This window comes from Argopecten irradians, chromosome 1 (assembly GCF_041381155.1).
Source record: "Argopecten irradians isolate NY chromosome 1, Ai_NY, whole genome shotgun sequence".
Lineage (NCBI taxonomy): Eukaryota > Metazoa > Mollusca > Bivalvia > Pectinida > Pectinidae > Argopecten > Argopecten irradians.
In genome coordinates, this window is record NC_091134.1 from 58709368 (window position 1) to 58727577 (window position 18210).

Sequence of the window (18210 nt, forward strand, 5' to 3'; positions counted from 1 at the left end):
TATTCCGTTATTTGTAGCAATGTTATGTGTATTTAAGACCTTATGTTAAAACCTAATTCCTAGGAGTTATGCTTTAAATGATTACAAAAATAATTTGTGAAATGTATGAATGTATCTTATACCAGTAAATCACAGTTGATTAATTTGTGATAAGACCTACTGTATCTGTGTCTATGTTACTATACAGACTGATACTGCCTTCTGTAGACTTTATCTAAACACTAAACAAACCAGCCAAAGTGATAATTCCCCCAATTTCAGGGTCAGAGTCGTGTGCCAAGTACACAGCACTCACACGCCAGCTTTCTGTTTTGGTGTATTCTGGATTCTGATTGGTCGATAGGGTGTCAGGGGCATGTGGCAGAAGTTACTAGAGACCATGGTGTTCACACAAAGGCTGTTTACGATCCAGTACAAGGACACCGGAGGGAGGGATCGGGATTACCTCGGCACGCGCCAGCTCTTTGTTACCTGGTCGGCTGCTATTGTTGACATGCAGCGGAGTGTGACGTTAGTCGCGTGGCCAGGTGACCGGGAGGCTGGTCCTTATCAGTCACTGTATACATATCAAGCCATTGTTAGCTCTGTCAAAATAGCGGCACACTCCACTACATCAAATAGCTGCCCTCTCATTGGCTGAGCCCCGACCAGATAATACAAGGGTAACCGGCCATATCAAACGGTCCAACCTAATCTTTTCAGGCACTCTCCATAAACATCAAAGGCCTCTTACCTCATTTTCACCTGACAGGTGTTAAGAATTTTGGCGGACTTTTGTGATTAACTTTACCTGTAATAGTAAAAGTCAACACAACCTCTAAACATGGCTACATTAAGTTATTTGCATTTCAGCAAGAATTTAAAAATCAGATATGATCTAAAACAATAAAACAATGGATTTACGATACAATGGCACCAAAAACAAATATATTATTGTCCTGTCTGATAAGGTCCAATGTAAATATCAAGTTTTGATTTTGGCGATAGATAGTAGAGTTAACATCTGTGTCTGTTGAAGTGTGCTGGAGGGGGCGGGGTTTGGTGACAGCTCCGCCCCTTACCGATGCTGAACCTTTGTACAGGGGGTCTGCCGGCATCATGTCCCTCATTACAATAGCAGCAGATAAGGGCCCCAAACAATCGGAAGAAAAATTTAATTAGGGCCTCATTGAAATAGCGATGTGTCCCTGTCTGTCAGTCAGGAGCAGTAGGCTGTGCTATTTAAGCCTCACACGTTCTGGAGAGTAGCCAGTTACCTTCAGAGATAGTGAACATAGCAGACCTCCAAAGATTTCAAACATAGTCTTTACGTTTGTGTCACTCAGTGATAGGTGTTCAGTGACTTTCACAAGTTGACACAGTGATATCATCAGTCAATCTTTACCTACAGGTAAACACGGACATGTGGATGGATTACTGAGAACCAAGGAGAACAGATCGTTTACCATCAACAATTACTGCAAAATCAAACATGGAATATTTACAGAAAATCACCACATTGGTAACCCTAACATTGGCTATGGTTCTACAGAGTTTGGCAGGTAAGTCATTGTCATTTTGTTGATTAAAGGTAATCAAAAGTGAAAGCAGCATACATATGCTCCCCTGTACAAGATCATCAGAGGCCATTAACATATAGGCACCAACATCTGGCCAGGACTCAAAGGATTTAAAGTGAAAGTGACCTTTCATATTTTTGGCCTTTGCATTTGACTATACCTGTTTTAAACAATTTAGGTTTAGATAACTTTAATTCAGATGAAAAGGAATCTATTTCATCATGACATAGAACATTTTTCTCTGATTCCTTTAATATTTTTGAAAACTTAAGTGTAGTCGCCTTTTGCTGTTATGAAATAAAAGCTAAGTGTATATAAGTGTACATGACCAGGTGTATTATGCGGTTCCCATACAGTATAGTTCACACACTGGTAAAGTTTCAACATAGGTCATATCCAACTGATATGCAATGAAATCTTGATGTTATCGGTAGATCGGTGGAGATAAGAACAATTGTTTTAGACCCAAGACTACAATAGATTTATGTAAATCAGAAAAGACAATAGATACTATACACAATAAAAGATCCCAATATACTGATAATCAACTTGTTCCCACCGATGTCCAAACCTTGTCACAACTTACACGTTTTGGACATTTTCATGTGAACATTAATATTTCTATAGAAGATACATTCCACACCAAACAATCATGATATTTTCTAAATATGAACTATTAACAAAATCTTTTTATTGTGCAAATTTTTGATAATAGTCATATTGTCTTACAGCTTTTATCATCAATTACTAACAGTTTGAATTAAAAACACTTTTAGAACACCTAATCCAGTTTTAATTTCATTAAATAAATGTTTAAGACATAACAAAATTATTTGTGATATTTTTGAAGCATCCTATCAGTGATCTATAACATGTAGGATAAAGTTTGCCTGTTGACAGTTGTACACGATTTACAAGTTTAAACAATAGAAGAAAACTTTGCCACATATTTCATTTATCTAAACGTGTATTCTATATCTGAAGTAGCGACACAAATTTGGTAATAAGTACATAAAAAAATCATGTGCCTCAAATATTTGCCAACAAATGTCGCACTGAAATTTAAACTAAACGACTATATCAAGCTTTCTGATTGGTCTTAGATTTGAATTTCTTCTGAATTGATCCAATGAAATCTACAAGAATTGGACAATGTTTGTTGGATCCCCCAGACTTCCTCACTTATATAAGGGGACAGTGACATTAGCATATAAACAGGCCTTGACATGAGATCTCGGCTATTCACCTTGCCTAATGATAGGGAATAGTTCTTTCAGGTTCTTAACTTTATCACCACATAATGCTACAGCTAACAGGCATACATCATGTATTTGCTCCTAAATAAATATCCTGTCGTTTCCAAGCTTCTGTTTCTGAAAATGATAAAAAATGCAAAATCTTTGAGGCTAGAATTAAGTTTTTAGCTAAAGTTTACTACGAATAAGTCAATCTAGTCAATTGTGATATTATCAGTTTGCTTAACAATTAAAATCAACTTTTTTTTCTATGCACTTCTACTGATTTTACACTGTTGTCTATAATTGCATCTCTTTCTCCAATACTTCCTTCACATTCTATCTGTTATAATAACTATTGTTTTTCTCTACAACAGGTACGCCCTTGTCAAACAGCGCCTGTTTTACCCAGAAAGTGTTAAACTTTAAATGCGGATACGGTTACATGATCAGAATCACGCGGACACTTTATGGATACAACCCTGACGGACTTTGCAGTCTCCAGCCCGGAGATTGTATAGATGAGGAGCGGAAACTTTACCCATGTGTCGGGAGAGAGTCCTGCTCCATCAACCTCCCGAGTGGAGGGGTCGGAAGAGTTATCTCCTCCTGCCAGAAACCTAGCAACTACTTTCATGTGGAATATGAGTGTATCCCAGGTAGGATTAATATTATAAGTAAAACTTACATAAGTTAGTGCTTTATTATATGTAGCCCTGCACCTAAAATTCTCTGGAATCATCTCTAACAAATGTGACATAAGTCATTTACTTTATCTAAGAATATAATCTTGTAACCAAAAAGTCTAAACATGACACGAGATCCAGTACATTAATGTCACGAATGTAGTTATGCCTCTAAATGAATTTACCTTGACAACCAACCCTGTACAGAAATACTCCTCTAGTAATAAAATGTAGGTGAACATATGACTGTAATAAGAAATTGTGATAAAATTCATCTACATCTGGCCATAATCAAATAGTGCACAAGTCACCGACACAAGCAATATAGCAACAATTTTATGATCTTATAGAAATAATACCAGAAATTCCATTAGCAAAAACTCCATCTGGTGCTTAAACCTTGTGATTGTTGAGCTTAATCTCGGCATGAAGTTTAGGAGTTTTGACATGGCAGGTTCCTGGTGGCACGTGCCAGTAAATAAGACCACAGGGAAGTTAAATATCCTAGTATGACCAGGCAGTCACCTTCCCTCGCCCCTAAAAACAATATTCTCCCCCTCGGATACCTTCAAAAACATAACAAAATGTCTGACCACTCTATAGGAAGTCAAGTAGAAAACCAAAAACAGATTTGGCTAATTAGTGAAGGACAAACTAAAAGATGTACAGCCGGACAGAACATAATCTTTGGTAACTAATGTCTAAACAAGTCTGCCATCTTCAAACCTAAACTCCAAGAGGTCCATCGACTCCGACATCTGCTTTTAATCAGGGCTATTAGAGTTATCCTCCCCTGCACGCGCCATCCTCACACAGACAGGCGTCCCCAGTAATGTGTTAAATAAAGGGCTTTAATAAGGGCCCCTCTTCCTCTTTAATGAACATTGTGTATCAGTGGTGCAGAGTGAAAAGTTGGCTCTCTCTGCATAATTAATACACAGATGATACGTTAGTGTCATCAGATAGGCCACAAGACCCGTTGTATTTGTGTAAACTGATCGCCTTACAAGTGGCAAAAAGTTTATGTTTATAGTAAAGAAATAACAAGGTTGAGATCAAAGGTACTGTTTCACTGTTAGAAGATACCACAGTACTCCGTAAACAAATGGCTAACACTCATTAAATGGAGTCAAAACAGTGCAAATTTTATCTAATTACCCGTCAAATAAGTTAATGAATAAGTCATTAAATGCTATATCTGTTGATACGGCCCTTCAGTAAACATAACAATATCATAATGTATACACCAGGTGTATATGTAGCATTATCTTATGATAAAATGTCATCAAAAGTTTTACACCGAATTAAAATGTCATAAATACTGACTGAGCAAACAAAACCATGAATTATAAATATTGAATCTTACAAAGTTTTAAAGGGTTGATTCTATCTGAAATCTTCCTGACTGACAATAGATAGTACTGTTGTCTACGTCCTGATTTTATCAAAGATTACGTCACACTGATTAACTCAAGTGAATGACAGTTGAATAAATATTCTGATATACAATTTTTTCTTCTTTAAAACCCGTCACAATTTTTCGTTTTAATATATATCCAGTTACAATGTCCTGTTCTACTTATATGTAATTGACCGCAAACTGTAAACCACAAACAATCATGCTATATACAACTAAAGATGATATCAAATTTCAGTCCTGAAATTCGTTCCAAATCTAAGTACCATCAGACTTGTCCCTTTAATCACACAAATGAAACCAGTCCTCAATATCCTCACACAGTCTCTCTACCTAATGAATAATTAAATTTTTTAACGCGTTGAGGATAATTTGAGGAACACTGATTTTACAACAGTTATTAGACAATGACCTGACAACTTCACGCTTTCTCCTCAATTACCAGATGAAGCTGTATTTTAAATTCTATCAGATCCTAAGAAGTGTTGGGCTGATGACAAACGCGTGCCGCCAACCCGCCTTTAATTCTGATAATTTAATTCTGAATCCTTGAGCGAATCTCTGTGTAGTTGAATGGCCGCCTGACGGCCTCAGGTTATTTGTGTCGCGGGCTGAACAAAGACAGCGGGCCCATCTGCCTAGCTTGTTTTTCGGGGCCTAGCCTATCAACAGTTTGCATTGTGACGCTTGCATCTGTCTTTCATTTTCATCTGCTCGTTCAAAATGCATAGTAGTATGTTGAATACGAAAGTTATTTTTAAACTAGAACTTATCTATTCAGAGATTGGCAGAGAAGCAGGCCAGATGTTGATTTCTCAAATATTTACACACAGTTGATAAAGAGGCTATAGTAAGCAGCTATCTGTTACATCTGTTGGGTTTACATGGTAACTAGGAACAACCAAAACTTTACCTAATGTTTCTCATGTCTCATAAGAATATATCAAATCAATGCTATACAATAACGCTTTGTTGGTAATTAAATATAACAAATAGAAATATATATTACATATCCAAATTAAAATAAAGATAAATTTTGCAAAGTGAATCTCAATTACCTTCATATGCCTGTAGAAGAAATAGTAAATACAATTTTATCTATTTGAATGTAGTCCAAGTTATTTTTATTCTAGCTGGCATCAATTTAAGTATTAAACTTTTGAAGTTAAACTTTCTTCAATAAAGAACTTGAAATATCTATAGAAATTTCAAATTAATGTGTTTATATCCATCAACAAAATTTGATATTTAATCCTTTCTATTTGAAATAAAAGTCAACAAAATGACTAAAAAAGAGACCTAGGCGCCTATTGAAATTATATATTAACTACCTCATATGGTTTTAACTACATGATTTTCTTTTTTCCTACCAGTTGCTGAAACCCAAAACATTTGCGAGGCGCCGATGATCACTGCACAGCGAGGATACATCGTTACCCCCGGTTACCCGAATAACTACGGTCCAAACATCAACTGTACCAGCCGTATCCAGGTGGAGAGTTACCAACATCTGAAGTTGTATATCCTTGACCTTGACCTTGAGATGGTCAGTAGTACATGTTCCGACTACATGCTGGCTCAGGATTCCGTACAATCCCTTACCCTCTGTGGAAAGCGTGGAAACGAGCCTAGTCCAGTCTCTTGGAAGAACCTCACACTCCGACTGTCGACCAACAGTAGAAACAACTACAAGGGCTTCTGGCTATACTACGAAGGTAACAGCAATTACTTTTCCAATGAAAATCTTAAAATGTTATGAATCAAATTAAAGGTGTGATGTTCAATGTTCAGTTTTTTACCTTATACTTATCTCCCCTTGTTTTTGTTACAGCCACACCAGCGTTGACGACCACTACTCCGAGACCGACCTCTGCCATAGCAACCAACAAGAAAACGTTACAGCCAGTACCCTCGATACTTACAACAATCTCACCGAAGCGTGCCATTCCGATCACGAAGACCGTCAACAATGTTAATGTGGATAAAGCAGAAAAATTACCATTCGGTAAGAATCTTGTGTTTCTTCAAATTTTTTAGAGTGTTTGATTTCTTGAGTCAGTATTACATTTTACTATTTTTCGTTTAACATTTTTTATTTGGATGAGTCAAATTTTAATCCCGATACTTTCTGTTACAGCGGCCATAGTGGGCGGAGTTATTGGTACCCTGAGTTTTGTGTTGGTGATTCTGCTTGTTCTCCTCATTGTTAAATGGTACGTATATTTTATAAATACAACAAAAAACTCAAAATAAATTGTCAACATTTCCTTCATATTTTCATTAAATTTGTGTACAGAGCTCTCACTTTATATAGTTTTTCATTCTCGATGGAAAATCAATTTTGTCGTTTTAAACAAATCTTTTCATTGCAAAGTAAAAAAAGTAAAAAAAAAAAAAAAAAAAAATCAAAAATCATTATAAAAATCTTTAATTGATTATTGTTCTTTCCACAGGTCCCGAGAGAGAAAGAGGAGGCGGGATAAGAATCAGTTTATTGAAGTACAGAATCCGGGATATAGAAACAGCAACGAGTTCCAACAGAATGCCATCCCGCGTACAGACATTTGTTACAACTACGTGGACTGCTGAGAATGAACAGTCCCGTAAACGTTTGTGATCTCACACACAGTGTGATGGGGTAACGAGATGTGATCTCCGAACATCACACTCAAAAATTATAAAAGTGCAGCTATGACTTTTACATGTGACCTTGATCATGACCTTGGATCTAATCCAACCAATCATATCATTAATATTCCATTTCACAATGAGACAAACGGAAGACATTTGTATAAGGGATCATTAAATGAATGAGGAGAGTTCCATAAAGCATTACAACAAAGGACGATTATATAACTGCATTGACTAAGCATTATTTCTGAACTTGCCTGCTGATATCTATAGCACAAACGATATAAGTAGGATTTGATGAAGGACATTAACGTGCCTCATTATATCAGTTATGGAAAGGCTGAAGAATTATGCAAAGGACAATTTTTTCTTCTGTGATAAAAAAGTGCCGTTTTCATTATGTTTTATACCTGAGAAAATACAGGTGATCTTTACCTGGGAGTTTGAACAGGTAGGAGGACTGAATTGGTTGTACAGGTAAAATCTATACACCTGAGATAACGACGTCAGCAGGTGCTAACACAAATACCTGATACAGCGTACTCATCCTCAATGTCCTCCGTGAAACGGTAACAAGGTTGTGCAATGTGGACTTGGAGAGCAACTACACGTTGATCATTGATGTGCAATATAACACTGTAGCTTAATTTATTCATTGTATATAGATCCAACTTCATTTGTTTAGCTGATGTATGTTCAGTGCTATATGTATCCTCCTCGACTGTCAATCAACAGGGTACTTCAAATCTATAATCAATCTACCTTTACCTTCCTTTTCATATTTTTCTCTAAACTGTTTAAACCTTTCTGTCTTTTTCTATCGATAATGTAACAAAAAACCTCCTCTTTTCAGAATAAGAAATTATGCAAAATTTCTAATTAGGATTTTTTTTAAATTGTGAACATTACATCAACTAGTTTTGTTATAAATCTGTTGCTAAGCAACCTTCTGTACACGCACTTCCATATTGGCCAGTACATTGTACTGATAATTTATTGACATTGTACCTGAACAAACTAAATCATAATAAATTGTTCCATGCATTATTCATCCTAGATTTTTTCTATTTCAACAAGCTCTTGTATAATCAGAGCTGAATCGATACTTTATATCGATGGTATTAATTAGTAACAGAATCAATGGCTATCGGTAATTTATATTTAATTGCAATTTTTAGATAAACAAAGTTCCTATATTTAAGCTTTCATTAAAACTAAATGAAATTATTAAACATTGCAAAAAAGTCACTTTTGTAAGAGTGCTTAGATTTCAGTTATTTAGGACATGACTTAGAAGAAATGTTTTAGATTTCTAATGTATGGAGGCTTTGGGAAGCTACCATGACAGTTAGTTTCACTGTACCATGTATATATATATATTATTATAGTAGGCACCTGGGGAACGTTCTCTATATGTTTCTGTAAGGACAGTATTGAAATAACACCAACATCATCACTCTAAATTTTTATCAAAGAAATGTCCCAAAGTTACATTATGGAAGATATATCATGTACTTTTTTACCCCCCAAAATACACATTATTTCTATGTTTCTTTTCATAATTATTTTACAGGACTGTCTAAAACAAAAGCATATGTGAGAACGTTTTCGGGACAATTGTCTGTGATAAGCTAGTGTTTTATTTCATTTGGTATCATCTAGTCGTAATCTATTGAATTAGGATACGCCAAAACTGACTCTGATGTAGACAACATTGATTAGGCTCTATCTGTTGCACATGGCATTTAATTCATTGAGAATCACATTCATGCATGTGTTCTACATTAGAGCTTCATTCCTATTCCACAAGCCATTCCCCAACTCTAATGGAAAACGTCCAAATTGTATTACAAACGACTTAGTTTCTATATCTTTTTTTGTTTTCACATATCATTTAACAACAGAAACTTTGTGTTATTTTCAGTCTTAACCTAATTTTAAGGCTTATAATTTTCCTTAAAACATGTCGCAAAATTCTACATGATAATTCATTTCAATTAATGAATAAGAATACTTAATGAAGAGAAACAAGATAATCAAAAACACACAAAGATAAGGGCATCATTTGTTAGCTACGCTAGTAGTTGTTTTAATGGCGGATTCGAGAAAGAAGAGAGTAGGTAAGCAACGGAGAGAGAGAGAGAGAGAGAGAGAGAAAGAGAGAGAGAAAGACTGAAAGAAAGAGTAAGACTGAAGTGACAGTGAGTAAAGTGTATATTAAGAGGAAATAATTTATCATAAACTTTAATATTATTTTGTGTTGAAATAATTATGAATATTTATTATGAGACATTTGATGTACATGTATTTAATAATTTAAATAATTTAATTAACTTGTTGCTGTATGATCGTCTTTGCGAGGCCAAAAGATGGGCCACAGTATTTATATGTCCAAAACTTAATAAAAAATCAATTAAAGCTTATCTCTTTTATCTTTGTTTTTTTTTCTGTAATGCACAGTTTGTGTAAGCAATGGATGAGAGGACAACGAAACAAGTGTTAACATCAACTGACAGAACAGACAAAACAGACATCAGATATAGGTCAAATCAAATATCTGGATTATTATTATTCATTATTATCGTCTTTTCTAGTTGAAATTTGCTCAACATCCTCAGAGCTATGGTCATTAGAAAAGGTTAAGATGAAGAAAAGCCATATAGTACCAGCAGCAAATCCATCATTCTATTTTCAATGACTTTGAGTAGACGGTAACTGCACTATGATGTACATAGACAATGATTTGACCTTGACCTTTCTACCATGGAACCTGGAACTAGAACATCTACATGGTTTTCCTAGATCCTATATTAATCCTTTAATGTTATATAATGGACTAAGGTAATAATGAGAATAAAGTGTTGGCACCACTTTGAGAACCAGGATATAAAGACATCAAGAGAGTTCTAAGAAGATATTTTAGGATATCAAAATAGATTCAGCCATTTCTGAAGACAGCAACAAATATTGATAAAACTGTTATACAATGTAAAAGGGTTTTTCATGGAGATACTCTAAAGCTTTTTTTATCATTATTACTTAAAAAAACTGAATGTTTAATGTTTCAAAAACAAATTTGAGACAATGAACTCACAAAATAGAAAATATTCAACAGCAATATATCAATCTTTAAATAATTTGAATCAAAAGTATTATCTTATTTTTGTAAATACAAACATAAGTTTTCGTGCAATTGAGTTTTTGTTTTTTTTTTTTTTTTCTTTTTCGTTTTTTATTTTCTGGTTTTAAAAAAGTACACAGATCCTATAAATCATCCAGAACATTTCTCTACATGTCTTGTTTCTATCAATGTCAGTTACAAAAACCAACACTTTCATTATCTCTTAACAAACACAAAAAAGTTTTACAAGACTAACTAGTAAATCTGACATGAATTATCTCCAGAAGACTTGCCATCTTACTGAACTTGCTCTAAGTTGGTAAAGGTTTTTAGGAGTTCCTGAACAGATGTATAACACAAAAGGTGAAGGTTTTAATGATCAAGCAATAAAAAAAGCATTCCACAATAATGCTCAAGTATGTACAGTTATTATTCAGACCCTTCATGACCAAGGAATATCTTATATTCAGCCCAAAGTCATGTAGACATGACCAAGGAATATCTTATATTCAGCCCAAAGTCATGTAGACAAGACCAAGGAATATCTTACATTCAGCCCAAAGTCATATAGACAAGACCAAGGAATATCTTATATTCAGCCCAAAGTCATGTAGACATAACCAAGGAATATCTTATATTCAGCCAAAGTCATGTAGACATGACCAAGGAATATCTTATATTCAGCCCAAAGTCATGTAGACATGACCAAGGAATATCTTATATTCAGCCCAAAGTCATGTAGACAAGACCAAGGAATATCTTATATTCAGCCCAAAGTCATGTGGACAAGACCAAGGAATATCTTATATTCAGCCCAAAGTCATGTAGACATGATCAAAAAATATCTTATATTCAGCCAAAAATCATGTGGATAAGACCAAGGAATATCTTATATTCAGCCCAAAGTCATGTAGACAAGACCAAGGAATATCTTATATTCAGCCCAAAATCATGTAGACATGACCAAAAAATATCTTATATCCAGCCCAAAGTCATGTGGATAAGACCAAGGAATATCTTATATTCAGCCCAAAGTCATGTAGACAAGACCAAGGAATATCTTATATTCATCCCAAAGTCATGTATACATGACCAAGGAATATCTTATATTCAGCCAAAAGACATGACCAAGGAATATCTTATATTTACCCCAAAGGCATGCAGACAAGACCAAGGAATATCTTATATTCAGCCCAAAGTCATGCAGACAAGACCAAGGAATATCTTATATTCAGCCCAAAGTCATGTAGACATGACCAAGGAATATCTTATATTCAGCCCAAAGTCATGTAGACATGACCAAGGAATATCTTATATTCAGCCCAAAGTCATGTAGACATGACCAAGGAATATCTTATATTCAGCCCAAAGTCATGTAGACATGACCAAGGAATATCTTATATTCAGCCCAAAGACATGTAGACATGACCAAGGAATATCTTATATTCAGCCCAAAGTCATGTAGACATGACCAAGGAATATCTTATATTCAGCCCAAAGTCATGTGGACAAGACCAAGGAATATCTTATATTCAGCCCAAAGTCATGTAGACATGACCAAGGAATATCTTATATTCAGCCCAAAGTCATGTAGACATGACCAAGGAATATCTTATATTCAGCCCAAAGTCATGTGGACAAGACCAAGGAATATCTTAAATTCAGCCCAAATCATGTGGATAAGACCAAGGAATATCTTATATTCAGCCCAAAGTCATGTAGACAAGACCAAGGAATATCTTATATTCAGCCCAAAGTCATGTAGACAAGACCAAGGAATATCTTATATTCAGCCCAAAGTCATGTGGATAAGACCAAGGAATATCTTATATTCAGCCCAAAGTCATGTAGACAAGACCAAGGAATATCTTATATTCAGCCCAAAGTCATGTAGACATGACCAAGGAATATCTTATATTCAGCCCAAAGTCATGTAGACATGACCAAGGAATATCTTATATTCAGCCCAAAGTCATGTAGACATGACCAAGGAATATCTTATATTCAGCCCAAAGTCATGTGGACAAGACCAAGGAATATCTTAAATTCAGCCCAAATCATGTGGATAAGACCAAGGAATATCTTATATTCAGCCCAAAGTCATGTAGACAAGACCAAGGAATATCTTATATTCAGCCCAAAGTCATGTAGACAAGACCAAGGAATATCTTATATTCAGCCCAAAGTCATGTGGATAAGACCAAGGAATATCTTATATTCAGCCAAAGTCATGTAGACAAGACCAAGGAATATCATATTCAGCCCAAAGTCATGTAACAGACCAAGGAATATCTTATATTCAGCCCAAAGTCATGTAGACATGACCAAGGAATATCTTATATTCAGCCCAAAGTCATGTAGACATGACCAAGGAATATCTTATATTCAGCCCAAAGTCATGTAGACAAGACCAAGGAATATCTTATATTCAGCCCAAAGTCATGTAGACATGACCAAGGAATATCTTATATTCAGCCCAAAGTCATGTATACATGACCAAGGAATATCTTATATTCAGCCCAAAATGACATGACCAAGGAATATCTTATATTACCCAAAGCATGCAGACAAGACCAAGGAATATCTTATATTCAGCCCAAAGTCATGTAGACATGACCAAGGAAAATCTTATATTCAGCCCAAAGTCATGTAGACATGACCAAGGAATATCTTATATTCAGCCCAAAGTCATGTAGACATGACCAAGGAATATCTTATATTCAGCCCAAAGTCATGTGGACAAGACCAAGGAATATCTTATATTCAGCCCAAAGTCATGTAGACAAGACCAAGGAATATCTTATATTCAGCCCAAAGTCATGTAGACAAGACCAAGGAATATCTTATATTCAGCCCAAAGTCATGTAGACATGACCAAGGAATATCTTATATTCAGCCCAAAGTCATGTAGACAAGACCAAGGAATATCTTATATTCATCCCAAAGTCATGTAACAGACAAGGAATATCTTATATTCACCAAAGCATGAATGACAAGGAATATCTTATATTCAGCCAAAAGACATGACCAAGGAATATCTTATATTTACCCCAAAGGCATGTAGACATGACCAAGGAATATCTTATATTCAGCCCAAAGGCATGCAGACAAGACCAAGGAATATCTTATATTCAGCCCAAAGTCATGTAGACATGACCAAGGAATATCTTATATTCAGCCCAAAGTCATGTAGACATGACCAAGGAATATCTTATATTCAGCCCAAAGTCATGTAGACATGACCAAGGAATATCTTATATTCAGCCCAAAGTCATGTAGACATGACCAAGGAATATCTTAAATTCAGCCCAAAGTCATGTAGACATGATCAAGTAACCCTCGAGTCTTGTCCTGCAGTCATTCTAAAGTCATGTACATGATCTCAAATAGTCTCATCCAATTTGCTGGAAGACTTTTTCATGATTAAAGTAAACTGTAAATCTCAGAGAGAGAGTCTCAAGTTATATGTACAATCCTGTAAGTGTGAAGTCAAGCTCACTCAGGGAGCCTCTAGTCAAACATCATCAAATATGCTTAAAGTTACATATCTAAATAAATGACTTGAGTGATATATATATATCAAGTCACATTTTAAACAATGCTGGGTGGTATTGAAAAGGGGTGTCTCTAGACTCACAACCAGTCTAGGAATTTATCACTACATCTTGGCTTGATAATCTTAAAGGGACAATTCACTTAGGCTAATTCTTTTACATAACCAAGAAGAAAAATATAGCATAAATGTATTGTTCTACATTTCTTATGAAACATGCAACATACAACATTGACAAATTCGACAACATTGTTAAGTATTTTAATTAACATCCTTGAAATATCAAATCATTGATCAATATGATTAAGCAGGTACAATATGGACGCTGTACCCATACCTGCGCCAAAGTCATGCACATTAAAAAAATAAACTAAATAATCACTGAGAAGGTAATAAAATGATTTTGAGGCAAGATAATTCACCTAATAAGGTAAACAAACTATATTCTGAGCGATTTGAGCAGTTATAGACAAAAGTTGCATTACTCTACGAGCAAGGGACAGGGCTCGGCATACAAGATGTTCGACCACAATGTGTAATGGCGGACAGCGAGCGAGTTTGAACATCTACACACATGTCACAACCATGGGCTTTTCAGGCATATCACAGTAAAACCGACTGATCTAATTTCAATTAGAACTGGGTTTTTTTCCGATATATGTACAAATTTTTATGTTCTCTTAGACTGAATTGTCCCTTTAATTACGACTCTACACCATGTCTGATTTTGATTCAACAACTTGGTGCCTGGGCACAGTTTCACGAACATTCTTTAAATTTAAATAAATAATTAAATAATTATTAAATAATAGAAAAACATTACATAATGTAAGGAAGGCTCCTTAACTTAAGATTCTTCCTAAATTTTTGTATGCTTTTCCATGAAGAAAAGGAATTCCCTAAAGTTAAAAAATGCTGGTCAGTCTAGAGCCTTACTTTGTACATGATCCAATCTAAAACCTTCAGAATTTATAGTCAGTGATAATAAACTCCCCAATGAGTTCATAAAATGACTGATATATATTATTACAGTAAGGAAGAGGTGTGACGTTAGTCAATAAACCAATTGTTCCAATGGTGCATCACCATAGATAGGATAAACAACCTGTAATGGAACCTTAGATAAACTTATTGTGTTGAGAGATTGTTCTTCGAACTAAAAGAACAAGGTCTACCGAACTGGTACAATTCCAGCCATAATTTAGCTAAGCAAGATAGTCAATGTTCCTGAGGCGACACTGATGTATGGCCAAACTCCACAGAGAGATGTCCAAAAGATGATGAGTTGTTGGCAAAACCTACGCCTGGCAAGTAATTCACCATTATAAAACTGCACTGGATTTCTAGCTTGTTCTCACCATAAGTAAAACACTTTTAAATCTCCAGTCTTCAGAGTAAAGCACATCACTGAAAACTTGGCAAAAAATTGTGTTTGTACAATATTTCTTTCCCAAAATGAATAAACAAAAACAAGATGGCATCAATCAGCACTCCTTTGAAAACTGGAACATACACAGGAAATTAATACGAAGGTTGGGATATCGGTTATCTAAAAAGTGCACTTTTTATTTCCAAGAGAAAGAATAAAAAAAACTGCCTTATCTATAGTTTTTAAATGTCCTTCATTCAGTCTGGGAACTTTATCTTAGAACAAAAGAATCATAATGCAATTTCGAAAAAAAAAAAAAAAATCTTAAAAAGTTCTAAAAACTAACCCAAATCCTTTATTGAACTGTGATTTGCAACTGAAGTTTCAGTTTCTACAGTAGTAAACTCTATGAAAACTATATGTATAACATTAACCTGTTTAAATGTTAAGAAATGATTAATTGTTAATTTGTCATTAAGACATTACATTATTATTATTTTCAAAGGAATTTCACCATTTCTTGTGAAATGAAGTTAACAAAAGTAAGGTTCAACTCTTTCTTCAGATTTTATATACAATAGTACACTCATATATCTGTGAAACATATGTCACTAGAAGAAGACAAATATATTCACTCTATTTCCTGTAATAAAATGTTTAGATGTGTAGGCACAGCATCTCTCAATATTTATCTGAGGATAAGTTACAGAAACATATTCATCTGAAAACAAAATTCTTTAGTAAAGTACTTATCTGTGAAAATAATCCTCACTAGTTTGGAATATGGCATGTAAAAGATATCTACAGCCAATGATGTATTGTTATTTCTTATGTACAGCCAAAAATAAACCTCAAGACAAAACATCACAAAACAATAAATATCTTTCAGGAAACCATCAACATAACGCTAAAGTACACCTCTGAAATCAGTGAAATATCACTCAGAGGTTGTCTGACACTTCTAACTAAGCTAACCACAGTTATCTCCCTTCCCCTGTATTACTTGTGTATAAGAGTTATCTCCCTTACATTGTACATATATTATATCACACCAATGTGTCTGGTTACCATAATGCTCACTGTCTTTAAATACATGAGTATAGAATCTTATGATCACATGGAATGAATTCTAGTACACCGATCCAAATGCATTACAAACATTACGGTCCAATCAGGTAGGATCTTCATCAAAATTCTGCCTTTTGATGATCATTGCCACAAAATGGCATATATTGTACATTGTAATGTTTGTTAAATTGGTTGCGAATCAAGACTGAATTTATAAATTGATAAGATATATATAAATACAACCTACCAATCGTTGGTTGTTAAAAAAACAGACACCTACCTTGGGTTCATGACAAGTCTCCTGAAGAAGTACGTCCATGTAATGTAATCCATGGCATCTTGTTTAGACGTGATTGTGCCGGCCACGATTTCGGCATTAAGATGGTCAGGTAGTACATCTAGCAGACTGGAAACAATTTATGATAAACAAAAACTATAGAAATGTCTCTAATACCCCAACCTCCTTATCAACCAGTACATGACAGGAGGAGAGAGAAAAGTGGGGCATGAATATATCCATATACATATAGATAATTCAGAGAATTCCTGTTATCATGTATAAATTAGCATTTAATATCTTTAAATTAAAAATGCTTGTGTATGCAAACATATTTAATGTCCTACCATCATATTCATTCAGGATTGAAAAGATTCAACAAGACAGGATAACATGGTTGCTACTGTAAGTAGTTATAAATCAGTACAATGGTGAAGTGTAGGACTAATACTTACATGGTTGTTACTGTAAGTAGGTATAAATCTGTACAATGAATGGTGTAGTGTAGGACTAATACTTACATGGTTGTTACTGTGAGTAGGTATAAATCTGTACAATGGTGTAGTGTAGGACTAATACTTACATGGTTGTTACTGTAAGTAGGTATAAATCTGTACAATGAATGGTGTAGTGTAGGACTAATACTTACATGGTTGTTACTGTGAGTAGGTATAAATCTGTACAATGGTGTAGTGTAGGATTAATACTTACATGGTTGTTACTGTAAGTAGGTATAAATCTGTACAATGAATGGTGTAGTATAGGACTAATACTTACATGGTTGTTACTGTAAGTAGGTATAAATCAGTACAATGATGTAGTGTAGGACTAATACTTACATGGTTGTTACTGTGAGTAGGTATAAATCTGTACAATGGTGTAGTGTAGGACTAATACTTACATGGTTGTTACTGTAAGTAGGTATAAATCTGTACAATGAATGGTGTAGTGTAGGACTAATACTTACATGGTTGTTACTGTGAGTAGGTATAAATCTGTACAATGAATGGTGTAGTGTAGGACTAATACTTACATGGTTGTTACTGTAAGTAGGTATAAATCTGTACAATGAATGGTGTAGTGTAGGACTAATACTTACATGGTTGTTACTGTAAGTAGGTATAAATCTGTACAATGGTGTAGTGTAGGACTAATACTTACATGGTTGTTACTGTAAGTAGGTATAAATCTGTACAATGGTGTAGTGTAGGACTAATACTTACATGGTTGTTACTGTAAGTAGGTATAAATCTGTACAATGTTGTAGTGTAGGACTAATACTTGCATGGTTGTT

General features: G+C 34.8%; 2 protein-coding genes across 7 annotated transcripts in view; one reads left to right on the forward strand and one right to left on the reverse strand.

The window, feature by feature from the left end:
* Positions 1-9951, forward strand: part of LOC138335395 (uncharacterized) — an 84045-nt gene extending 74094 nt beyond the window's left edge. For 5 of the 6 annotated variants that reach the window (XM_069284479.1, XM_069284488.1, XM_069284473.1 and 2 more), the window contains 6 exons: positions 1391-1541; positions 3172-3453; positions 6271-6612; positions 6729-6902; positions 7035-7110; positions 7351-9951. In XM_069284479.1, coding sequence (XP_069140580.1) covers positions 1472-1541; positions 3172-3453; positions 6271-6612; positions 6729-6902; positions 7035-7110; positions 7351-7486 — 1080 coding nt within the window. In that variant the 5' untranslated portion in view covers positions 1391-1471 and the 3' untranslated portion in view covers positions 7487-9951. Of the gene's footprint in view, positions 1-301; positions 663-1390; positions 1542-3171; positions 3454-6270; positions 6613-6728; positions 6903-7034; positions 7111-7350 lie in introns of those variants that run through there. The other variant, XM_069284502.1, reaches the window with a different exon arrangement.
* Positions 1-18210, reverse strand: part of LOC138336107 (activating signal cointegrator 1 complex subunit 3-like) — a 332564-nt gene that overhangs the window by 134919 nt on the left and 179435 nt on the right. The window contains exon 35 of the mRNA XM_069285451.1: positions 16920-17045. Within this exon, the coding sequence (XP_069141552.1) occupies positions 16920-17045 (126 nt within the window). The remainder of the gene's footprint in view (positions 1-16919; positions 17046-18210) is intronic.